This window comes from Meles meles, chromosome 5 (genome assembly GCF_922984935.1).
Source record: "Meles meles chromosome 5, mMelMel3.1 paternal haplotype, whole genome shotgun sequence".
Classification (NCBI taxonomy): Eukaryota; Metazoa; Chordata; class Mammalia; order Carnivora; family Mustelidae; genus Meles; species Meles meles.
Genome location: NC_060070.1, coordinates 1,877,183 through 1,902,556, shown reverse-complemented (window position 1 = coordinate 1,902,556; position 25,374 = coordinate 1,877,183). Strand labels below are relative to the sequence as shown.

At 50.3% G+C, this 25,374-nt stretch overlaps 1 protein-coding gene across 19 annotated transcripts in view; it reads left to right on the top strand.

The window, feature by feature from the left end:
* The window catches only part of AFDN (afadin, adherens junction formation factor), a 134,490-nt gene that overhangs the window by 81,230 nt on the left and 27,886 nt on the right, over positions 1–25,374 (top strand). For 13 of the 19 annotated variants that reach the window (XM_046006872.1, XM_046006873.1, XM_046006877.1 and 10 more), the window contains 8 exons: positions 1,675–1,695; positions 2,424–2,569; positions 2,860–2,954; positions 3,384–3,649; positions 5,144–5,287; positions 6,922–7,120; positions 10,959–11,062; positions 13,791–13,877. In XM_046006872.1, the coding sequence (XP_045862828.1) occupies positions 1,675–1,695; positions 2,424–2,569; positions 2,860–2,954; positions 3,384–3,649; positions 5,144–5,287; positions 6,922–7,120; positions 10,959–11,062; positions 13,791–13,877 (1,062 nt within the window). The remainder of the gene's footprint in view (positions 1–1,674; positions 1,696–2,423; positions 2,570–2,859; positions 2,955–3,383; positions 3,650–5,143; positions 5,288–6,921; positions 7,121–10,958; positions 11,063–13,790; positions 13,878–25,374) is intronic. The other 6 variants (XM_046006886.1, XM_046006875.1, XM_046006879.1 and 3 more) reach the window with 1 other exon arrangement.

The following is a 25,374-nucleotide window of genomic DNA, read 5'->3' as shown; positions in this document are numbered from 1 at the left end:
TGGGAATGTAATGATCACAGTAAAGATCCTTAAAATGGTGGTAGTTGTGAGAACACGTTGAGACGTGGGGATTTTCTTTTTTTAGAAAAAATAATTTGTTGAGGTGAATTTCACATTAATGTAAAATTAACCATTTTAAAGTGACCCATTCAGTAGCATTTCGGACATTCACAGTGTTGTGCAGCAACCACTTGTGGTTCCAGAACATTCCCATCACTCCAAAGTAGAACCCTGTGCCCACGAAGCAGTTTGTCCTCATAACCTCCCTGCCAGTGCCTGACAACTGCCCTCTTAGAATCTTCTCAAGGTTATGAAGGCATTTGCTCTTTTCCACTGACTGTGATGTTGGTGGGATTTCTGTGGATTTCTGATAGCACTCATTTAGCTGTGATGCACATCATGACGTTTCTCGATGATGACATTATCACAGTCTTTCGTAAGACTGCGAAAGCTTAAGGAAGTCAGGGTATGCTCTTTGTAGTGTGGTTTGTTTCTTGTCAAGTACTCTTCATCTGTAAAATTGGCATAGCAGTTTTCCGAACTCACAGATAATTTGAAGATTTAATTCTAAGTCCTTGAAAGTCAAGGTGAAGTTAATTTTTTTTTTTTTTAAGTTTTTCCAAACCACTTATCAGCGTTGTTATTCGGTCATAAAATACAAAACTCTAGTTAAGTACTGTGAAGCAGCCTGATTAGATGGCTTGGTGGTTTCCCTTCTGTGAGGACAGTTTGAGCAAACAAATCTGTTGATTCCTTCTGAATTATTTCAAAAGGCCAAATTTTTCAAGAACTGTTTGTTTTATGTTTGAGGGGTGAAACCTGTGAATCTAATGGGCTTACAGTTCTTTTCCCCAAGTGAAGAAACAAATCCAAAAAGGATTGTCATTTTATTTGGATCCCACTTTCTGTTCCCTCTCTTCCTAATTTATGAAGAAACACGGATTTCCTTTTAGTTCAGAGCCATTGTCTGCCTTCCTTCATGTTTGTATTTCTAAAGCCTGTTTCAAATTGTGAAATTCCTCTCATCAGACTACTATTGATAGACTTTTTCTGATTGAATTGGAACTAGTCTATGAAATCATCGTTATCAAAACAGGTCTGTTAAAACACATTTAGGGTTAGTATGTGATCCCAGGAGTCTTAAAGTTTTAGGAAAGAACCGTAGTAATGAATAAATTCTTTACTTCATAAAAACCTACTTTCAATAAAACCAATTTACTCTGTTTTAGTATAGTTATGTTTTTTTATACATTTTAAAATTTTTGACTTTTATTTTTATTGTTTCTGTTGGTCTTTTCTGTCTCTCTCATCCTGTTAAACCAGAGGATAGACACTCATCTTACATACCTTGAAGTAGTCAGACACACAAGATCATTGAAAGACGAAGAGATCAGTGTGTTCCCGCGTGAAATGTCGCATGTCCTTATGTAAATTCTGGGAGTTCCCTCCCTTACTGTACCAGCGTTAAAAACGTAGAACCAGTCTTTACATCATGTACTTCCAAAGCTGTTTCCAAGCCAGGAGTGAATATGTAATTTGGGAATAACAGAACTAAATGTCGTACCTTCATGTCGTACCTTCATGTTAGTGTTTTGATTTTTTTAAACTATCATGATTGTTTACAAGTTTCTTTCTCTCGTTCTGCTTGATTTCCCTTCGTCTGTTTTTCTCCAGGAAGTAGACCAGGTTGATCAGGTAGGACGTGCTGCTGGGACCTGGTCCTGGCTTTGTCGGCTTAGCTGAGTTTCTCGCGCTGCTTCCATGTCAAACACAACACTCCAGCAGCCGGACTGGATGGCTCATAACACTCATTCAGCAACTGAAACATGCAGTACTAAATCCTTTTCTGACTGTGCAACCCTTATCAGCATTTCATAATTTCTGCTTAATGCACTTCAGTGTGGATATGAAATGACGGAAGTTCTGTTTCTCCTCTTTCTTGTTTACCCTTGGTTCCTATTCTTTGGATCTCATCTGAGGTTGCCTGGCCTGCTCATGTGGTCGGGAGACAATGTGATAGATCAGTACTTGATAGCGAGTTGCTCGGCGTCCGAGCCAGTGACTGCGCGTATCAGGGTGGCTGTGGGTAACCGTGGGTAGAGGCGTGTGTCCTTCACAGATTACCAGATAATGCACAATCTCCAATTGGGTGTTGTAGGGTCTGATACCTCTGTTTTCGGCCCTGATTCTGTCCGTGGTGGCCGCCTGGATCCATGTGTCTGTCCATGAATCCTGAGGTGTCGCAGTTGCGCTGCTGTGAACGCATCCAAATTCCTTTGCAAATATCTGGTATCTGTGGTAAAACCTTGGTGACAGTGGGAAGGTACTGGTCTATCTCCAGCAGCTTTTCAAGAGCATTCCTTTGTATTTTTGTTCTTTCTGTTTGTCTTGGGGTTGCTTATGGAGATCCGTTCTGTCTACAGAAGCAGAAGAATATTGCAGGGGCACTTGCCTTCTGGATGGCCAATGCATCTGAGCTGCTCAACTTCATTAAACAGGACCGAGATCTCAGTCGAATCACACTGGATGCCCAAGACGTTTTAGCACACTTGGTTCAGATGGCGTTTAAGTAAGGAGCACATTTTTGGAGATTGCACTATTCTGTGGAGATTTTTGTTTAAGGTTTTTATTTACCCTGATTGAAGATGAGTAGTGAGAAACGCGAATAGCTGTGTGCCACATGTGTTGATTTAGGAACTTGAATTTGTCGAGCTGTGTTTTGAGACTCCTGAGACTGAAACTGTTGTACTGTAAATGAAAACCATTTCTCAACAGTGTGAGCTATTCCGTTTGTGATGTCATGTCTGACAGTCGCGGTGCGTCCTGCCGGGGTTATTAAAATTGCCTCCGTATTTTCAGATACCTAGTTCATTGTCTTCAGTCAGAACTGAATAATTACATGCCGGCCTTTCTGGACGACCCTGAAGAGAACAGCCTGCAAAGACCGAAAATAGGTTAGGATGCTCTTTTCTCCTCCCGCCATCTCTCTCTCTCCTCCTCTCTCTTCTTCCTCCTGAAGAAGCTTTCTTTCTTCCCTCCTTCCTGTTCAACTTCGTTTTAATATTTACATCATAAGAAGGAGGTATTTTTTAAAATAAACGAGATAGACTGTTGGATTTGGTATTTAGTAAATCGCAACCACCGTCTGCTGTGTTTTCAGTTAGCTCTGGTTTTGGGGTGTCGTGCTTTTTCAGAAAGTCTCTTGGGGCGAGCTGCAGGACACATGGTTAACACCTGTATGTGGTTTCAGACCTCCCTGCCACCTCCCGTCTGAAGAGACTGGTGTCTCAAAAGTGACCAAGTAGCCCTTCTTACCGTACCTGCCGCTTTGCGCGTTCACCGTTTTCACGAGACTCTTGCTTCCGCCCCGCGTCCCTGCACAGATGACGTTCTGCACACGCTCACGGGAGCCATGTCTCTGCTGCGGCGCTGCCGGGTCAACGCGGCCCTGACCATCCAGCTCTTCTCGCAGCTCTTCCACTTCATCAACATGTGGCTCTTCAACCGACTGGTCACCGACCCCGAGTCGGGGCTGTGCTCTCACTACTGGGGGGCGATTATCCGCCAGCAGCTGGGACACGTGGAAGCCTGGGCCGAGAAGCAAGGCTTGGAGCTGGCGGCGGATTGTCACCTCAGCCGCATAGTGCAGGTGAGCTGTCGCGACGCTTAGCTGCCCACGGATCGTGCGCCTCGTCCTCAGTGTCTCGTTCCGTCAGGGGACGGCCCCGGGATTCAGCCGAATCAGCAGCCCCCTCTGGGGTGTTTCGTGTGCTCCGCTAAAGAAGCAGTGGGGCCTTGGTTTGCCTGGGTCTCTGAGACAGCCTCCTGCAAGCCCCGTGCTTCAACAGCAGACATTGCCTCACAGTCCAGGAGGCCAGGAGCCCAAGGTCAGGGTGTGGGCAGGGTGGTTCTCTGCCTTCATTTTCACAGGCGTTCTCCCCGTGGGCGTGTGTGTCTCCACACGTCCACGCCTTGTACGGACAGAAGTCACGTTAGACCTGTTCCCCCCACTCACTCTTCTCACTGCTGCCAAGACCCTTGCTCCAAGTAAAGTCACGTTCTGAGGTGCATGGGGTTGAGATGTCAGTGTCTGAATCTTAGGGGACACAACTTAGCCCACAGCAGGTGGTAAGCACTAGAATAAATACCCTTAAAGGGTTCTTTCTTACCAGACCAGTATTTTGTGAGGCTCCCACCTGAAAGGACAGAACCCGGTGTGAAACTGGGTAGCGCATCGCTCTTCAGCACACGCAGCCAGGTGAGAGCACAAAGTGGGAACCCGCAGGGGATGCGCGCAGGAGGAGAAAGGGGCCTAGCACCGGGCAGTCGTCACGTCCCGAAGACCGGGGGCGGGAGATGGAGAAGGGCACAGAGGAGCTCGCAACAGCTGTGTGAGGGGCTCAGCCGGTGCTCAGGGTGTCCCTGCGGAGCCTGCCCTGGATACGGGGCTTTTGCAGTCAAGGAGATGATCTGCAGCCTCAGAACCTAGGGCAGGTTTTTTTAATTATTACAGTTTATAATTTTGTATTTTCCCCACAATTTCTTAATCTCATTTAAAGTAGTTTAGTATAGAAAGAGGTTACTGTCCTCCTTGGATTGCATCAGCTGGCTGTAAAAAGTCATTACAGTGAAACTTTATTCAGACCCCAGTAACTAGTGATGAGAGTGGTTGTGATGTAAATGTTTACACTTTTTTCTTGTAAAGATTTTATTTATTTATTTGTCAGAGAGAGCATACACAAGTAGGCAGAGTGGTAGGCAGAGGCAGAGAGAGAGAAGCATGGTCCCCCTGAGTAAGGAGTCCGATGTGGGACTCGATCCGAGGACCCGGGGATCATGACCTGAGCCGAAGGCAGCGGCCTAACCTACTGAGCCACCCAGGCACCCCATGTTTACAGTTTCTGAGAGAATTTTTAAAAATGATTTATGAATAATTGAATATGTATTTTAGTGAAATTAAGCCATCTGAAAACCTTTATTAGACAACACTTTTTCAGTTCAATGTTAATAGAAGTGTGTTTCCCTAAAAAAAATTCTGCGTTTTAAAATTAAATTAGCAAGTTATTACAGTTTTAAGTGTTACACGAAGGGGAATAGTCATAAAATACTTTCCAGTCACGTCTCCTGTTACCCTGTCCACCAGGCCACCACTCTGCTCACAATGGACAAGTACGCAGCGGAGGACGTTCCGACTGTCAACAGCACGTGCTTCAAGCTGAACTCCCTGCAGCTGCAGGCCTTGCTGCAGAACTACCACTGCGCGCCCGACGAGCCTTTCGTCCCCGCGGTGAGTGCTGCCCGCCGGCCGCGCGGTGGGCCAGCTGCCGGGGACTGTTTGCTTAGGGAAATGGCCAGTTCCAAAAGGTGCGGGAGGGGCTGCTTATAATATCTTTCTTTCTTTTTTTTTTTTTTAAAGATTTTATTAATTTATTTGAGAGAGAGACACAAGTAAGCAGAGTGGCAGGCAGGGAGAGAGAGAAGCAGGCTCTCCACTGAGCAGAGAGCCCAATGCGGGGCTCGATCCCAGGACCCTGGAATCATGACCTGAGCAGAAGGCAGCTGCTTAACGAACTGAGCCACCCAGGTGCCCCTAATTAATTTATTTCTATGATAAATAAGCTACTTAGTCATCTCCTGAGATCATATTTCTTGTTGATATTTGAGTTAGGGTTCAGTACAGGAGGTAGAAAATACACAGGCATTTTAAGTAGAAAGGCATTTATCCAGGGAATTAGGTTCTTAGGAAATGATTGGAAGGCCTGGGGGAGAGGACGTTAAGTTGCCCGGATTCCCGGGCTCACCACTGTGACCGGAGGCTCAGAGGCCCCAGAGCTCCTGCCACAGCACAGACATCAGTGTACTGTGGGCACACAGTGCCCGTCAGGTCCACCAGCCAGCCAGGGGGGCTGCCCCAACCCATGCAGACGCCTCTTCCTGGTGGGGATCGAGTTTTGGCATTTACGCATCTGGAGAGAAGGCCTGGGGGCCGAAGGCCTGGTCGGCGGTGTGGCTACAGCTCCTGCACGTAGAGCGAGAAGGGCTGCAGGTGCTCGTTGTCACCCGCGAATAAAATCGGCTCGAGGCTGGAGTGCTGACGAGGGAAGTGCCGTCGGTGGGGGGGGGGGGGGGCTGGGGGGGGTGGCCCAACCCCTGGGACTGACTTCAGGCCAACGGAAGACGTGTACAGAGTCGCTAGGAGCAGCAGCCGGCAGGAGAGCGTCTAGAAGGTCCCGTCGCGTGCAGGAGTGGGGCGTGGCACGGAGCTCTGCACGTGCACATGTGTGCGTGGACGTGCGCAGCAGATGAGACGCGCTGCGCATGTCACAGAAGTCCGGCTCGGGGTGCGCGGCCCGCGTCCATCCGCACCGGCTCCCAGAGCAGGTGGTGGCACCCGTGGCGGGGGTGCCCAGGCCGACAGGGCGGGGCGGGTTGCTTCTCCAGGGAGGGCTCTGCTCTGTGGCCCGGGGGACGTGAGGCGCCGTGTTCTCTCGTCGAGCTATACAGTGTAACCGGGGGAGCTTTCCTTCCCGATTAGCTGGGAGTAGACACTTCTGTCCTGATTTTTTACATTCGCCGTTGTGGGAGTTTTTTCTGTCATTGTGAATTCTGTAAAAATTGGATCATTAGCACCTGGATGTTAAATTGCAAGGGAAAAAAATGGCTACTTTTGCAAAGGGAAACCGTTTTGTTACGATTGAACGATTCCTTTTTAAGGCTGCATGTTACTCACGATTAATCCTGACTGTCCTGGTTCACGTGTTTGCAGGGTGTGCTCCACCAGCGACCGTCGCTGGCACTCCAGTGTTTGCACACTGGGAACGCTGTCCCTCGCAGCCCCGCCTGCGTGTGTGGCCACGGCGCGCACGCGAGCCCTGAGTGGCAGTGTGTGTCGTGCTCACTGTGCGTCTGTGTTCTGACCAGGACCTGATCGAGAACGTGGTGGCTGTGGCCGAGAACACAGCGGACGAGCTGGCGCGCAGTGACGGGAGGGAGGTGCGGCTGGAGGAAGACCCCGATCTGCAGCTGCCTTTCCTGCTGCCCGAAGACGGCTATTCTTGCGACGTCGTCAGGAACATTCCGAACGGCCTACAGGAGTTCCTAGACCCTCTGTGCCAGAGAGGTAAGTCCCGCCACCTGGACCTGGAGTCCGAGCTCTGACCCGGCTCGGAGTGAGCGTTGTACCGGATGGGTGTGGGTGTGCACATGTGCTTCAGGCTACACGTGCGGAGCACGCACCGTGTGCTTCTGGAGAAAGCCGTGTGGCAGGACATGGAAGTAAGCATTTCGTGGTGGTGTGGAGTCAGCATTCTCGCACCGTGAGGCTCCCGTGGGTGTGCGATGACCCTTCCATGGCGTGGCTCCTCCCGCCAGCTGTCACAGTCACGTTGCTGCCTGGCCTGCTGGGAGAGAGGACCTGTGGTTGCTCCTCTGCTGGTTTCTGGGAGCTGGGAGCTCGGCTCATCCCGTGGAAATGATCCGTGCGCGTGGCCAGCAGCGGAGTTGTCGGGAGCAGCACGAGGGCGGCAAGCACACCGTCTCCGCTCGCACCCCAGCTCTGTGCCCTGAGACGGCCCTTTCAGAAGACGGGCACGTGGATGGCAGGCACTCGTGGGGACCGGGCCAGCCACCTGTGGGACACTTAGACCTCTGGCACAGGGCGTGGCCATAACCTCGCGTTGGCACGGCTGCCACCGTGAGCACTGTGCAGCACCTGCCGGGGCTCGTGAGCCACGCTGTTGCTGGGCTTGTGTAAGGGCAGCGAACTCCCCTGGTCTGACCCCGTACCCGTTTACATATTCTTGTCGGAACGTGGTGGTAAAAATCCCACATGTGCTGGGAGTTGGCAGTTGAAGCTACCGACTCTTGGTCTCAGCTCAGATTCTGATCTCAGGGTCCTGGGATCGAGCCCCGCGTCAGGCTCCCTGCTCGGCAGGGAGCCTGCTTGAGATTCTCTCTCCCTCCACCTCTACCCCCAAAATACCACATTTACACTCGAAGCACCAACTTCTAAATCAGATCCCAGTTCAGCTCCAGTCTGCTATGGTTTGTAACATGGAGCTCAGGTGAATTGAAAAACAGATTCAGAGTTCAGGAATTAGCTTAAACAGAAATGACAGTGGCAAAGTGAAGGGTTAGTCTTGCCAACGTGAATTCAGTGAGTGTGGTTTTTAATTTCAGTGACTGTTTCACATGCTACGATAAATAGATTGTTCTGTCTCTGAAGGTTAGATAGTTCAAAATTTCCATTCTACAAAGGCTGCTTCTTGTAGTGAAGGGTGGTGTGTTACTAGCCAGTGTATCTGATTGTGCCGGGAGTGTGGACTCCTGTCTCCTCTCAGCACCGTCCTCGGAGCAGCAGAGCTGAGGCGGGTGCGTCCTCCAGGAGCTTTGTGTGAAGGAGGAAGGCGGCTGGGACGAACCTGGGCTCGTGTCTGGAACGAGCAGGGAGGACAGAGGTCCAGGCTGCAGTGACATCTAAGAAAGCCTCAGTCGGGCATTGGGAGTCCCCATGTCAGGGCTCCTATGGGGGGCGCCCTCCTGCCCAGCAGAGCGGGCCCAGACTGGTCTCTGGCACCCGTGTGTGGCCTCAGGGCCGAGCCCAGGGACCTGTGTTGCCATGCAGGCACTGCTTGTCATGCCTGCGGGGCCGGGCCCATCAGCACTTGGTGTACCTGCATGTTGGGGACAGCCACACTCCGGCTGGCTGCTGCCCGGACCGCTGTCTGTGCCCCCTCCGTGCCCCCCACCTTCCGCCGCCCTCAGGTGCGTCATGGCACGTTGCTGCTGGATCTGTGCCCCGCTCCCCCCGCACTTCCCCTTCACCCCCGAGAGCCGAGCACTCCGGCGGCTGAGCAGGACACCCCGCTCCCAGCCCGTTGTTGGTATTAACAGCCCTGGGCCTTGCCCCCCGCCCCCACCGTGTCTGCTGCTTCACTCGCACGTTGGGTTTACTTTCTCCCATCCAGGTACTAACCAGGTCCGACCCTGCTTAGCTTCCGAGATCAGACGAGATCGGGCGCGTTCAGGGTGGTATGGCCGTAGACTTGGGTTTACTTTCTGAAGTCCCAGTCAGGTAGCCCTGTGTCTAGAAAACCTCAGCCTGCTCCCGACACTTAGCCACTTTCCCCACGAGGGATTCTGTGTTCTTTGGGACATTTTTGTGACAGCCCTTGAAACACGTGTGTCCGCCTGTCTCTGGGGTCGAGCTGGAGTCCCGGGGGCCAGGCCCCCCGACCCTCAGCACCCAGCCCAGGGCTGCTGGGCGGCGAGTGCTCAGCTCTTCACTAACCCTGTGAACGAGCGCACGGCGAGACGAATTTACTGGCATGTTCCAGATCTGTGTGTGCGGACTTGGTACGCAGCTGTCCGTTCTGTGATGCGTGCCGCAGAGCCAATGCTTGCCAGGTCGGGAAAAGTGAGCTCTTGGCCAGGTGGTGAAGTCTCCTCCGTGACTTCCCCCGAGGCTCCCAGACTGATTGATTTCAGAACATACGTGTAATTTCATCACTGACTTGGCGTCCCTGCCTCGTTCTGTATGTGTCAGATGATAACACAGTCTATTACAGAAGGGCCTTTACAAGACTTACAAAGAACTGGGTGTGTTCTTTTATGACATCAGTGTTTTTAATTCTTCACACTCAAGTCTTCGAGCCAAATAAGGGACTACTGTGTGCTCTCAATTTCTGTTCCTTCTGTTTTGTCCTATAACAGTTGTGTGAGAGAAGGTTGTAAAACCAGCACGGGCTTACACCTGATCTGAGACGCATTCCTTCAGCTAAGAGCAGGAAATGTCTGCTTGGCGTGCGATCTAGCCTTGACATTTGAAAAAAAGAGAAAATAATAAAGATTCTTCATTTCAAAATTGTGATAATTACAATTCCCTCAAGTGGGGGAAAGAGAAGTTTTAGGTATCTTTTAATGAAAATAGGCTGAAATGGTGATTTTTTTTTTAAAAAAAAGGACTATAAGTTTATATCTTTATTTTAACTGTGCTCTTTTGACATCTCCTTTTCCACTTACTGCAAAAAAACCTCGTAAGTGCCCCAAAATGACGGGCAAACTCTCCTCGCTGGTGGAATCCTAGAGTGGGAGAGAGTGCTGGGAGGCCCCAGCCAGGGCTTTCCCCAGTCCTGGGTCTAGCTGAGGCTGTGCATGCTGGCGAGAGCCGTCCCTGTGACGTTGGGCACACGCTGGGCTCCTCGGGACTGTTGAGCTGCTAGTCATAGGAAGACCAGACCACTTTGGAGAAAATACAAGAATGTGCAAGGCCTGTGTGATACAACTTTGTCAGGAAGGTCCAGAGAAACACAGAATAAGATCTGCCTAAATGAAGAATGACGTGTTTTGAATTGAAAAGTTTAGTTTTATAAAGCTGTCATTTGTTGATGAGAATATCATAAATACTTTTCAAAACATTATAAAATGATTCTGAAACTTATTTATAAGACATTTAAGTGACTGGTTAGGAAATGTGGACAGAGTTGTGAGAAGGGGCCCATCCTACAGGTCAGACACTGACCTGCCTGAAAACCATAGAGCCCAGGGTGTGACACGGGCAGACGTGTGCACTAGGTCACTAGCTGTTCACTCCTTGTCCACAGCCGTCTCTGTCGAGAAAGGCATTCTGGGTATTGTTGAGCACTTGGTCAGCAAGGAAGGAGTTATGGTGCCCGTCGGTGATTTCTCATAGAAATAGTGAGAAAAGTTCTTTGAAACAAACAGGAAGGGGAGCCCAGTTTCACTTTTCAGATTGGTCTTGAATTCCATCAGACCAAAACAATGATTTTAAATGTCTGAAAGTTCCATTTCCGGAGGGAACAAGTGTACGTAGACTAGGAAAAAGAAGTGTCGTCTGTAGGTGCCGAGCCATTGACCCGTGATGTTGCTGCCCTTCTTGGAGAATATGTGGCTGACTTGCCTTGCTTTTCAATTTTATAATTTGCTTGTTTTCTCCTCAGGATTTTGCAGGTTAATTCCTCATGCGCGCTCACCAGGCACCTGGACGATCTACTTCGAAGGTGCAGATTACGAGAGCCATCTTCTGCGCGAGAGCACGGAGCTGGCAAGTATCACAAGTGTGACGGGTGCGGCACACACCGCCGTGTGTCCCTTACGGTGTGGAAATGTCATGCAAACTCGTTCTGTGATTATAGTGAGCATTGTTGGGATAAGTATTTTAAAGTCACCTTTAAGGAGGCGCCTGGGCGGCTCAGTGGGTTAAAGCCTCTGCCTTTGGCTCAGGTCATGATCCTGGGGTTCTGGGATCGAGCCCCGCGTCGGGCTCTCTGCTCTGCGGACAGCCTGCTTCCTCCTCTCTCTGCCTGCCTCTCTGCCTACTTGTGATCTCTCTCTCTGTCAAATAAATAAAATCTTTAAAAAAAAAATAAAATCGGGGCGCCTGGGTGGCTCAGTGGGTTAAAGCCTCTGCCTTCGGCTCAGGTCATGATCCCAGGGTCCTGGGATCGAGCCCCACGTCGGGCTCTCTGCTCTGCGGGGAGCCTGCTTCCTCCTCTCTCTCTGCCTGCCTCTCTGCCTAGTTGTGATTTCTCTCTGTCAAATAAATAAAATATTAAAAAAAAAAAAAAATAAAAAAAAAAAAAAAAAAATAAAATCACCTTTAAGTACTGATTTTATTTTTAAAAAATCTGAAACTAGGATTTATATACATACGTATTTTTTCCAGGCCATGTCTATACACTTTTGTCCATAAACAAAAATATTTCTACTTTTCAGCTATACCAGCCTTAATGTTAATACATATTTTTTAAAAGATAATATGATAGCCTTACGAATTTTATTAGAAAATGTATTTCTTTGGTAGAACCATTTTCTCCTTATAGTTGGTTCTACCTTGTTTTATAAATATGTGTCAAATCACTTGCTGGTAATTTTTTATCTTTTGGAAGAGTGGTCAGTCCTCTCTTCACTACCTTCATGCATTGTTTGGAGAGTTCTGCTTTGCCTCCTGTCGAGAGTTTTATTTTTTATTTATCTATTGATTTTTTCTGCCGAGAGTTTTAAATAACAAAGACTGTCCCTGTGCCTTGGACTGCCACATCTGATCAATAGAAACAAAGGAAAGTTTTCCTTTTTGAGCTTTGTTGTAGAGTTTCATTTAAATATCTTTCCCTGGGGCGCCTGGGTGGCTCAGTGGATTAAGCCCCTGCCTTCGGCTCAGGTCATGATCTTAGGGTCCTGGGATTGAGCCCCACATCGGGCTCTCTGCTCCGCAGGGAGCCTGCTTCTTCCTCTCTCTCTGCCTGCCTCTTTGCCTACTTGTGATCTCTCTCTCTGTCAAATAAATAAATAAAATCTTTATAAAAAAATAAATAAATAAATAAATAAATATCTTTCCCTTTACTTATCTTCCTGCAATTACCATTTTCATCTTTTAAGACACTTAAGCCTTGGAAGGGACAAACAGGTGGGACTGTACTTTGGTCCGAGTCCCTGGGGGTCAGGCTCGATGTGTTGTGCGTGTTTGCATGTGGCGGCGTCTTCCCCTGCCCACCAGTGGGAATCGTCCAGTGTGCCTGGGCCAAGGGTTAGAGGTTCTGGGGTGCAGAAACAGCCAGGTAGCTTCTGACGCTCCAGAGATTTCCTTGTACACCCGAAAATACTGACCAGTAGCCTGTCAAAGCTGTGCGCCTCTTATGTATCTAAATTCTAAGAAAATGTAGATTGTGTCAGGTGGTGTAAGGTGACACTGCTTACCGCAAAATAAAGCACGCACTGTGTTTTGTGTATCAAATTCCAAGTTATTACTCATCATGGCTGAATGGCCTGCTTTAGACTGGAGCGTGTGTCCTCCCATCTCCAGCGGCCGAGGTAGCGGCCGGCTGCCCTGCCACATGGGAGCCGGTCGCCCAAAGCCTCTGACCCGGATACGGTGCCTCTCGGCGCTCTCTGGGCCTCCTGAGTTGTTCGCCACAGTCCAACTGATAGCCGTTCCCAACTCCCAGATTTTACAGGACAGCAGATACCTTCCTGGATGGGATCACGGGTTCTTCATCTTCCTAGTGTACTCCGAGAGCCCTTGGGAGCGTTCGAGTCTTAATCTCAAAGAAAAACAAATTATTTTCCTTCCCGTGTTCGCTCACTGACCTTGGTTCTGAATGAACAAGCCCCGTGTATGTAACTACCACTTGTTGGCGTATCCCATAGTGTGTGTGCACTGGTGGTTTTCTTCTGTAATTTTGTTTCTTCTCTGGGTGAGGTGTGACCTACGGATAACATGTCACTTCAGTGGACAGCTCTGTGTTTGCTTAGTTATCAGTTCAAGGTCTGACCTCGTCCCTGAGCCCAAAGTACCTGGAGAGGTGCCACCTGCATCTCGGGTGGCCTAACGTCACATGAGCCCTGCGCTCTCCCAGGAGCCTGCTGTTGGCTCGTCTTTCTTACAGCGGTCTCTTGCTGACTTCCCCATGGATGGTGTAAAATAAGTTTGCTTTTTTTTCTTTCAAAAACACCTAGTAATTTATTTTGAAAGGTAATATGGTAACATTTTAATTTCATTTTTATGATTGGGTTTTTCTACTCTGATAGCAATGGAAGTGTACTTTTGTTTTCTAAAATAAGCTCTTCCACGTTTAAATCGTGTTCACGACCAGTGTCTTCATGGCTCTGGAGGCGAGAGTACTGATCCTGTGCCGGTCGCTCCGTGAGCCTGTCTGTAACCCTTGTCTGGGCGGTTAACCACAGCGAATGTGATCGGCCCTGTCACTCGTGACTGTCTAACCTAGAAACACTTCATTTTATCCATAAAATAAACCTTTGTTTCCATCCTCCAGGCTCAGCCTCTGAGAAAAGAACCTGAAATCATCACTGTGACTCTGAAAAAGCAAAATGGGATGGGCCTCAGCATTGTCGCGGCGAAGGTACGACCCGGTTGGCAGCATGAGTTGTCGGTCTTCACTCTGCTCCTTGATCAGTCAGCCACGGGCCGGAGCCGAGCGTGGGGAGCCCTTCGCTGCCTGTGGACAGAGCGTGCGTGCGGTTCTGTTTCTCGGGGTGGGATCCACGGAAGGGTCCATGGCGCTCAGGCTCAGCGCAGGGACGGCGTCCTGCTGTCCAGGGGAGCTGCAGACAGTGTGACCTTGACATCGAGTCACTGGCACTCCTGAGGAGGAGGTGGAGGCAGAACTTGATGAGCCACAGCAGGCACCGGAGAAGGAGGGGTCCCTTAGTCCGAGATGGGAGCTGGGGCTCGCACGGCGTCAGAGCGGGGCCTCGGACAGCTCCTCGAGTGCTGGTGCACACACACGTCCCTGCACACTCACCACCCAGGCCGACTTCTGCATCCCCATCCAGGCGCTCTCTTCCAGTGGGTGTGCGGCGGGGCCGAGGAGGTCACCTCTGTCCCCTTGGCCGCGTGTGGGTCCGCAATGTGTCGGGTGCCGTAGCCTCCCACAGAGAACATCCCGGCCAGCCTTAGAGTGTGTGCCTGGGAGCCGCACGGATGGCGCGAAGCAGGGCTGCAGGCCGTGTAAGGTCATTGGAAACCCGCACGGCTAAGGGGGAGTGGTGCTCAGGTGGTTCTGGACACCCTGATTGACACGTGAGGGCTTTACTGCGTCTGGTAGACTCCACAGAGAAATGAAAGGGGCGTGTTGGCCCTGGCGTTTCGGGAAGCCGCGTCTGGGAAGGGCGTGGTATGTGGGACAACCGGAAGAACCTGGGGACCCGCTGGCCAAGGGGAGCCCGTGTCAGGTGTGGACAGAGGGACAGAGGGCACAGTAGTCTGGTTCTGAGGTGTCAGGTTACGTGGGGTCACCCAAGCTGGGCCAGACGGTAGGTCCAGAACTGTCAGCCCAGCTCATGGCCCAGAGTCCCTTACTCCTGAGAAGGGTCATGCTCGTGGGCCATATTTCCAGGCTATTCTAATTTAATGAACCCACAACCGAAAACTTTCGAAGTTGTGAATAGGAAGCTATTAGACATGGACTATTTTCCATACTTACCAACTGAATCAAATGCTCATTTTTAGGGGAAAAAAAATACCAGGATGTTACATGCCACACTTAGACACAGGAAAACTTGAACCTGCATGTTTCCTGTTATGCGTTGATACGTATGGATCCTCTTTCCGGCGCTCATTTTGCTTGGGATCTGAAGTACTGACCTGTGGGGTCGTCAGCACTTCTGTCTTCTCCCTCTGTTTCTCTCCAGCCCAGAAAGCTGTGCTCTCTCTCCGTACAGATCCACCTGGTCTCTGAAAGGCAAAGTCCAATTGACCTAAGTGCCTCTGATCTTTACCTGTAACCCGTAGAGGCATCGCGCACACAGTGGGGCCCCACGCAGGCCCCTGCCCCCGCCTCCCTCTTGGGCCTCTGGCCAATGTTCTTGCCAGGTGGCCAGGTGTCAGTGGGCGGTTAGGACTGGGACATGGGCTGGAGTCACAGTCACGCCTCCGCTCATGGTGCCTGTGGGGGAGAGGCAGAAGGGAGGGTGCCAGCCCCAGGCCTGCATTCTCCCCCAGGAGTGGTTCCAGATGGCCGGCCGTGGGAGAGTCCTTTCACTGCCGGGAGGGATCCTTGCACCATTATATAGACTGCAGCAGGGGGAGGAGTGAGGGGGCAGTGAGTGAGTGTGGAGGACAGGACCTCAGCTGAGGCCCCAAGAGGAGGTCTCTGTGTGGAGGTGCTCGGGCCGGACCGCTGACGACAACTCATCCACCTGGCCTTCGCCCACTGGCCACGCAGCTGTGTTTCTGTCCTGGTGGTGGGTCCCTGCACTTGCTCACCTCTCCCACCCCTACCTGTGCTGACTGCCCCTCCCTCAGGGCTCCCATGTGGTCTGCGTGCACCTGCCTTCGTGCAAGGAGGCATGGGAACGCAGTGCGCGCTTTCCAGTCAGGAGGAAGTACTTAGTCCTGGAAACAGCACTCTGGAATCCTCGCTCTGACGGAAATCTTTGTGACTTGTGCTAAGAGATCGTGTGGCATGGCGACCGACTGCCTCGCGGAAGCTGGGAACATGCAGGATTTTGCTTCAGGCTGTTGATAGTCTTTTTTTTTTTTTTTTTTTAAAGATTTTATTCATTTATTTGAAAGACAGAAATTACAAGTAGGCAGAGAGAGGAGGAAGCAGGCTCCCTGCTGAGCAGAGAGCCCAATGCGGGGCTCGATCCCAGGACCCTGGGATCATGACCCGAGCTGAAGGCAGAGGCTTTAACCCACTGAGCCACCCAGGCGCCCCCAGGCTGTTGATAGTCTTAAGAGGAGGTCTTCTGTTCCTTTCACCAGCACTAGAATAATAGACTCAACGTGAAGCTAGTAGTTAATTGTCAGGCACGGTTTATCCCAAGAGAGAATACCAGGTGCCTGTTGTATAAAGATGGAGTGAGATTTTCACTTTCTGACCTCGAAGTGTCTGGGTGTCTTGCTGGCGTTTTCTATACTGACATATTTAAAAAAAAAAAAAGATTTCTAGAAAAAATGGGAAAGTATCAGTGTTAGCATTTCTAATTGCGATATAGGATTTCAGAACTGGGGCTCCATGGGAAACAGGAACAACAACAGGACATTAGATAGAAATCCAAAAATCGCCTTTCTACCGCCCGAAGCTGGAGTGGAGAACATGGGTCCTGTGCCGCGTCCGCGGTAGCCTGGCTGGTATCTCGTCTCTGCGGGTGGTGGGGTCTCCTTGCCACGTGGCTCATGCCGCAGAGCCAGAGAACCCAGGACAGAGAGCAACCGCTCAGTGTCTTCATCCCGGCTTGCCTCGTCCCCTAGCAGTCCCCGTGGGGGGAGGCCGTGGGGGCCCGCTCCTTCCTTTCCTAGACTGGGAAGGTGGCGTCCTCCCCAGCCTCCCAGGGATTCCCACGCTCTTCTTGTTTTCCGGCCTCTTTGAAAACTTTCCACAGTGCAAGCATACATTGAGAACTAGAAGAAAAGTAATAATGCAAGTTTTTCAAAAAAGAGATTCCAGATTTAATGCTAAGGTGCCGAATTCATCAGCTTATGAAACAGTAGATGTAATAAAATGAAGTATGCCCCCGGCTCTCGGGGTAGTTTCTCCCCCCGAGAACGTCTGTGCAAGGGCACACATACCCTTGCTCACTTCAGGCGCGAAGCAGAAGTGACTTCGAGCGAGTGCATGATGCTAGAGGCCACCGCTCCAGGGCGTCTGCCAACGGAGCATAGCGGAGAGTATGTGTCCGGGGGGCCTTCGTGAGCAAGTGCCTCTCAAGCTGGAGCTTGGTGGGCGCGCACGCATTAGCCGGGCAGAGCCCGGTGGGCGGAGAGTCTCAGACAAGGGGCCGCAGGCAAAGGTGCAGCCATTGTGGAGCCGTGGTGTTCTGTGCCGGAGCGGAATTGGGGGCGGGCCTTCCGGGGCGCCGCTGGGAAAGCGGAGGCGGGACCGCATCTCATACAGCAGACGGCACGCTTTTCCCGCGGGGGCCCAGGTGGTGAGTGTCCTCTGTGCTGCGGGCTCTCCTGCAGCTGGAGGGTGGCGGCTGGTGCGGGAGTGTGGCTGTGTCCCAGAGAGACTTAGAGTCCCTGCGATCTTGGCGGGCTTGTGCATTTTGGTATCGCTCAGAGAAGTAGCCATCAAAGGGGTTCAGATAAAGGCCTGACAGGGTCCAAGTGAGGTTTCCAAAGTTGATTGTCGGTCCTTCAAAGAGTGTGGGCTCGAGGGGCTCAGTCCTGCCAGCAGAGCAGCGGTAAAGACATGCTCAGCAGCGGCCCCCGGCAGGTGACAGAGGCACGGCCCCAGGAAGCAGCTGCAGGGGGGCAGAGCACAGTCGCTGAGGTTGGGCACTCGGTTTTGTTGCTGGTGCATGTTTGTGGAACGACTGCGGTCTGTGTGATGGATGAATCCGCTGTAGGGGGTGAGAGCGAAGTAGCGGGACACACCGTGCTCCTGTCCTCAGCGTGGAGCGTGTGGACGCGGCGTGTCCTGAAAGCAGGGCAGGGGCGAGGCGTCGACACTGAGAGTCAGGTGTTTAGTTTTGCATGCTCTACCTTTGCAAGCCGGGACGCCGGTTTAGCCGGGGAGCGGGACATCATGCAGTAGTTGGATGGATGGGTATGGAACTCAGAAACTCAGAGCCAGAGACAGAATTTGGGTGTCCGCACACAGAGAGATGTTCTGGAGAAAGTGACTCGGGCTGTGGTCTGTTATGTGGACAGTGTGCCCCTTGAAGACATGACCAGGGCATTCATGTCTGCTCTTGAAATGACACGTGAATGTCATGGTTCCCGATGGCTTCATGAAGCAACCTGTTTTTCTCTAACTGGTTTGTAGTATCTTCGGTGCTAGGAAAGGAACATTCAGCAATGAAAATCGGAAGTCACTTAATTACACGCGCTGCTAAACAGCACGGTGAGGCTGACACGTCGCACAGGGCCGTGTCAGTTGTAATAATTAGAAGAGAATTGGTTTTCGGGGTTGCAAGAATGTGTTTTCAGTGCGAGGCAGGCCAGCGCGTGGCCAGGGGAGGGCTCAGCACGGCGGGGAGTCCTCTTGCCGGGGCTCGCTCACATGTGCTTGTGCTGGTCCTGTTGCGCGGGATCTGCGGGTGCACCTCGCAGCCTTGGAGCCCCGAACAGCTCACACCAGACAAGCCCAAGGACGAGCACGTGAGGCCATGGGGAGGGTCTGACCTGGCATTCGCTGGCCATGCGGTGCCCGCTGTCCTCGTGCTCCCTCCTTGCAGCTGCAGGGTCGGTGCGGAAGAGCCTAGAGGCCCCGTGATTGTCACTGGCGTCTGCGCAGTGTGTGTTTTCTTTAAGCTTTTGTGGTCTTCATATCTGGCCCAGTCTTTGTTTTATTTTTTTCCTAATTAGTGTGTGGCTAGCTGCTTTGAGCCTGGACGATGTTTTGATGTTCAGCTTCCCGACGCGCCTTCCACGGTGCGGTTCGGTTTTATGAAATCCAGATGATTTGGAAGAGTGTGTGTGTGCAGTTGACTTTTTTAAAACGTTGCTTTTGGGGAAGTTTAGTATGTTCCTTCTTACTCATCTGTGGGACAACACAATGCTTCCTGTTTAATTTGGATTTTTAAAATACAAACAATTCCCTCTTTATTTTCCTAGCTCTTTTTAAAGTTTAATAAAGTACCAAGTGAAGGCAAGTCAGAGCTGACTGGTTACGTAAGAGTCTGAGCGCAGCGCTCGCTGCAGTCCGTGCTGGGAGATGCTGCTCGGTGTCCTGATGTCCAGCTCGGAACTGTGCGGACCTGCGTCCTCAGAGACCAGCTCTGGCTGCCGTGGGAAACCGAGGGAAGCGGACAGTTGTCTTTTCCCTCAGTTGGAGAAGTTGCTGTAGTCCCGAGATCAGAATGTGGTTCTCTGTTGTCGGAAGAACAGGACCGGTGGTGAGTTCCATCAGGGTGCTGTTGTGTTGTGGGTGTCGGGCAGACTCGGAACTGCATTCCGCGGCTGCTTCCATTAGAATTGTTGAAACCTGCCAGGGATGAACTCGCTCACGAAGCCGCCGCTTACTGTGGCTTGTAATTACACTCCCGGCTTTGTTGCTCTGTGTTTCAGTGTGACACATTTTTAAGGTTCATAAAAAGAAAAGGTTCCTATGTCCTTTTTGCACATGGAAAAAGCCCGTAAGTATACTCATGCTGATGATAACGTGGTGAGGATGGCTTGCGGTGATGCTGGGCGCCCGTGGTCGAGCGGGTGGGGAGCTTCCCGCGGATGCATGGGGGGGCTTTGACTGGCTTTGGAACCCATTTATGCTACAAGTGAGGCTAGAAATGACCATTTTAGAGATACTTTAGGATATGTTACTATCTTTTTAAAAAATGAACAGTCGAATACTATCTTAAAGGTGTTTCAATTTGTGCTTTTAGACTATATTTTAAGTCTTTAAATCTTAATTAGTTTTAAACACAAAAAAAGGAGAAGATGAAAACAATGTTTATTAACATACCACCTTCTCACTGTTTGAAGAGTAAATTCCTGACATGAACTACAGTCAAGTCCTTTGAAGAATTTGAGACCTTCATTCTCACATTCTTTAATATCCTTGTTGTGACCACACGGGAAAGACCTTGTCAAAAAGATGAAGTCCGGAAATTTTAGTTCTTTTTAAAATCAGTTTCAAAGTACCCAGTGTGACTGCAGAATTTCTTTCATGGAAGTGCCAGAAATAATCCTTGAAGTTGTATGAAATGACTAGTGCAATCTTCCGGGGCCGTTCATGAGTTTGGAAAGAATGCTTTATAGTTTTGTTTTAAAAGCAAAATAGTAAATTATATAAAAATAAAAATTACTGTTTTTTACCTGTTTTATAACAATGGTCTAAGCACTAATTTCTTGCATTGATGAAATTATTGAATTTTATTATAGTATTAACGTAACAGAAACATTAAACGTTAATGCTTTAAAGCAGAACCTTTTCACATCCGAGGACTTGTGATAAGAAATGATCTTTCCGTGGCTCACTGCATGCAGGGGATCGGCCGTGGGACATCCCAGTCTGAGGAAGGTTTAGGCTGCCCACTTGCTCTCGCCAAGGCTGGGGAGGCCGGCCTCATCCCTGCACGGGGCACAGCTGCATTAGCAGTGAACAGGCGCCAGGAGCTCGCCTGCAGGTCTCACCCCTTTCCTTCCCAGAGAGATTGTGGGATCTCAGCAAAGCCCTGCGCTTTTGCCCTCATGCCATGCACACACACACCCGCAGACCCCCTGCAGCCCATCTGAGGGACCCAACTTAGGAGTTCCCTGTTTTGTTCATTTCCTTCATCTTACAAAGAGGGAAAGGGTAGAGAGGGGAGTTTTGTATTCTCTGCAAAGCGTAAGGGGCGGCAGAGCCGGGCCTGGAGCCTGGCTCACCGAAACCAAGCGTAGGCTTGTTTACGGGCCACACCTGTCCGGGAGCACCTAGCCCATGCTCTCAGGCTTGTTGAGGGCGGAGTGTGTATCAGAAGTGACTTTTAAAAACTGCTTGTTTCAGAATTAAGAATTCCTACCAAGAAGAAAGAGCTTTTCAGTGCTTTTAAAACCCTCGACTGAGTTTTAATAGTTTGCGAATCAGAACTCCTTGTCTGATGAGAAAAAAAGCCGCTTGCAGACCGTGAGGAAGGAGCACGTGGGCAGAGCCCTGTGCTGAACATCCTGATGAGTTCTAAGTGCTGCTGGGCTCTCAGGTCCCTCCAGCCCACCCATTGTTCTGGAACCTTCGGTGAAGAGTCCAGACGGGTTCTCCAGCCCTGGGAACAATAGGCTTGACTCTCTGCCGGCCTCTCTTCCTTCCTCTAGGCTGCCTTTTTTTTTTTTCCTTTGGATTGTGTGTTAATGATGTTTTTATGCTGCTAGTCATATCATACTCCCCCACACACTCCGTTGGCCACTGAGCGTTTGAGGCGTAGGTTCCTCCTGACTGAGTTTCTGTGCCCGGGGTGAGAGGACCTCACCCTCCGTGTTCCCGAAGGTGTGCCAGCAGGAGCAGAGACCAGCTGTCCGAGGGCAGCCTTGTCCCGTAGCCCGTCCACATCCGACAAGTAAGCAGCTCAGCCCCGGGCGCGTTCCGTCCAGCTCTGGGGAACGTGTGGCTTGTAGCCACCGAGTTCTTATTTCTGCCTCCATCATTCTGTTTGGGAACCTTTTCTGTTAACGCGCTGCCCTTCTGCCCTTTTCACAAGGAAATCCCAGTACACTTCTGCTAGACCTCTCCTCCTCTGCCCTGCCCTCCTCGTCCTCAGTAATCCCACTTCCCTCTCCAGCCCCTCTTCCTCTCCCTTTGAAAGGAGGAGGAGCAGATTCCGAGTGCACTCAAGATTAAATACTAAAGGGGCGCCTGGGTGGCTCAGTGGGTTGAGCCGCTGCCTTCGGCTCAGGTCATGATCTCAGGGTCCTGGGATCGAGCCCCGCCTGCATTGGGCTCTCTGCTCAGCGGGGAGCCTGCTTTTCCCCCTCTCTCTCTGCCTGCCTCTCTGCCTACTTGTGATCTGTCTGTCAAATAAATAAAATCTTTTAAAAAAAGATTAAATACTAAGATCACGCATGTGGTGATTTCTGCTATTTCACTGTAATTGCTTTTCTGAGGACTGAGAATCTAGCTCTCTGCACTTCTTTTTTGCACGGCCTGGCTGGACGTACTGGTCACCGCCCTGTACTCTCCAGGAGTCTGAGTGATGTCAGAGCGCACAGACCCCAGACAGAGCAACTCGGGCACCCGACTGCCCTATTACTCTCGAAGTGTTTTCAGGAGGGAAAATGTGGCTTTGATACTTAAAAATGTACTTCTCGTTAGTTTAATAGAATTCCACAATTGTATTTAGTGTCACTCATAATGCTGGTGTCTTTGAAATATGTAACTGCTCTCCAGGAGACCCTTTTACAGAAGGAATTTGGGGGGCACCTGGGTTTCCTTCTCCCCCTGCTGCTCTCCCTGCTTATTCTCTCATGCACACTCTCTTTCGCAGATAGATAAATCTTTAAAACATAAGAAAAGTAAAAGGGAATTTGATTTGCTAAATGGGGAATGGATAATTCTGATTAACCTTTTAGATTTTATGAATAAAAGACTAAAAATACAGAAATATCTTCAAATACCAGCGTAGGTAGCTTTAAACAAGTAATCCTTAAAATTACTTAGCCTTTCCATTTCAGTGATTAATGTTACTCTTCCATGGTTGGAAATCAGGGTGCATAATGTTATATATTGTGAAAATCTTGTTTTTACCCAGTTATCTGCATAATTGTAAATTTATTGCTAGTACCTGTGGTTACTAATAACATATAGTATGAAAAATCTGTAGTTTTTGAATAGTGTTGTCCAGTAGAATGTGTGACCCACAAAGGTAATTTAAATGTTCTGTTAGGTGCATTAAAAAAAAAAACTCTAAAATTCTAATAATGTTTCATTTTACGCAGTATATCCAAAGTGTTATGATTCCAACATGTAGTTGGAATATAGGTTATTAATGAGGTATTTAGGTTCTTTTTTCCGGACGAAGCTTAGATATCTGGGCGTATTGTGTACTTCATGCACATTCCGTTTGGACCGGCCACATTTCCGCATTCCGCGTACTCAGTAGAGCCGCGTGTGGTCTGCGGCCGCCGTACCAGACGGCACAGTCTGGTGGTGTCTGTTAATGCCATCCCACCGATGCTTGGCTAATGTTTATATAGCTCGTGTTTACATCCTTTTTTTTTTTTTTTTTTTCGTGTTTACATTCTTTTACTGATGTGTGTTACAAGGGCATGTAGCAGCAAAAACTTCCTGGACCCTGTTTGCCTTTCTTAATTAGAAAAGGAATGGACTTGGGGCATCTGGGGGACTCAGTTGGTTAAAGCACCGGCCATCGGTTCAGGTCTTGATCCCAGGCTTCTGTGATCGAGACCCGTGTCGGGCTCCCTGCTCCTCCTGTTCTGCACCCCCCTTCGTGTACTCTCTTGCTCTCTCAAATAAGTAAATAAATTTTTTGAAGAAAGAAAAGGAGTGGACTTGCCATACAAGTTCAGTCTTTCTAGGCTAGGTTAGTGTGTGCATTATTATTCAGAAATAAGACAGACGTGGTTTAATGCTTCTGAAATAATTTAGTTTATACCGTTTCTATCATAGTTTATAATCTTACCTTTCTTCAGAAGAAGTGGGGCAGGTAGTGAGAGCTTCGTAATGCTGAGGAGTTACTGTGACCTGGCAGGCGGTGAGTCTGCCTCGGTGCTCCCAAGAGCGGCCCTGGTCCCGGCCCAGGTGGCCCGCGCAGGGATGAAGTAGCCCCGACCGACCCGCCGCTCTGTCCAGCCTGCCAAGGTGGACATTGCAAACCAGGAGAGTTGCATCCAGATGAAGACGTCGGGTCTCCTTACAGCTGGTCGGAGGTTGTGGTATTTTGCATTGAAGGTAACTACCGTGTTGGTTTTATGTATATACACACGTGTGTGTGTGTGTGTGTGTATGTGGTTAGAAATTCCTTACACTTCTGGGGCGCCTGGGGGGCTCAGTCGGTGAGGTGTCTGCCTGCGGCTCGGGGCATGATCCCAAGGTTCTGGGATCGAGTTCTGCGTCAGGCTCCCTGCTCAGCCGGGAGTTTGCTTCTCCCTCTGCCCCTCCCCCTGCTCGTGTGCACACACTTTCTTTCTCTCTCTCTGTCAAATAAAATCCTTAAAAAAAAATTCCTTGGGGCGCCTGGGTGGCTCAGTGGGTTAAAGCCTCTGCCTTCAGCTCAGGTCATGGTCCCAGGGTCCTGGGATCGAGCCCCACATCGGGCTCTCTGCTCAGCAGGCAGCCTGCTTCCTTTCCTCTCTCTCTGTCTGCCTCTCCACCTACCTGTGATCTCTGTCTGTCAAAATAAATAAAATCTTTAAAAAAAAAAAAAAATTCCTTAAACTTGTTTGATTGCTGAGTATCCGTCCGTATTTAGTTTTTCTAAAACACCGGCAGTGGAGCCGGTCATTCCTCTGCACAGCGGTCGTCCTTGTGGGCTGTGTCCTGTTCGTGACCGTGAGCCCGCGCGAGGTATAGCAGGGTCCGAGCAAGCAGGGATGGGAGGGCAGGGAGTTCCGACGGAGCAGGTCTGCCTTAGGGGCCATGTCCATGGGAAGGCTAAAGGTTAGCGGAACGGGAACATGTTTACGGAAATGTAAGCAGTGGGGGTGTTAAATCAAGACCATTTCTAGGTACGTGGTGCAAGGTTGAGACCACATTAGTGAGACTCAAATGCTAACCATAGCTTGGATCCCTCTGTAGCATATTCTGGATCCATTCTTCCCTTGTGTATCACCCTCCCCCAACAGGATTTCTTTAATGTGTTTCACCATGTACTGTCAGTGACTTAAAGTCCATCTTTATGACCAACCTTAAAAGGACCTTTTCGAAGCCTCCTGGGCCTTTGCAGCTGAAGGCTGTCTGTGATGGTCACTGTCGTGTCATTCCTCCAGTGGAGATCTCCTCTTCTGAGTAGCAGATACACTGAAAAATTGAGCTTGATTCTAGCTTAGAACTTAGATAAATTCCCATCATGCAAGAAACAGCATTTCTTCAGTGCTGTGCCTTGCCCATCATCCTTCACCCAGCAGCGATGGCAGACAGCTTCTCCTGGAAGCAGTCCCTGTGCTGCCACAGGCGGACATGCTCAGGGCTCCTGGCTTCAAGTTACTCTCGGAACGATGCAGCGTTAGCGCCTCCGTCTGTGGTGGCCGCGTCAGCTGCTTCCTGGCCCACGGGTACGAGTACTGATCTGTTCGCTCATGGGGTCTGGGCTGCCTCGTGGTGGGCCCGAGAGGAAGGCCTTGACCACGTGCCGGAGGCTAGAAGGCAGCGACCGGCAGGGCCGGCGGGGAGAGCCATCGGCACTGGTGGCAGCCGGCGTCCCGGGGAAGCGTCCCGGGAGCACAGGTGAGGAGGAGCTTGCGTCTTGCCCCATGTCGGGAAGCCGTGTGGCTTGGTGGACGGTGGCAGGTGAGCTGGG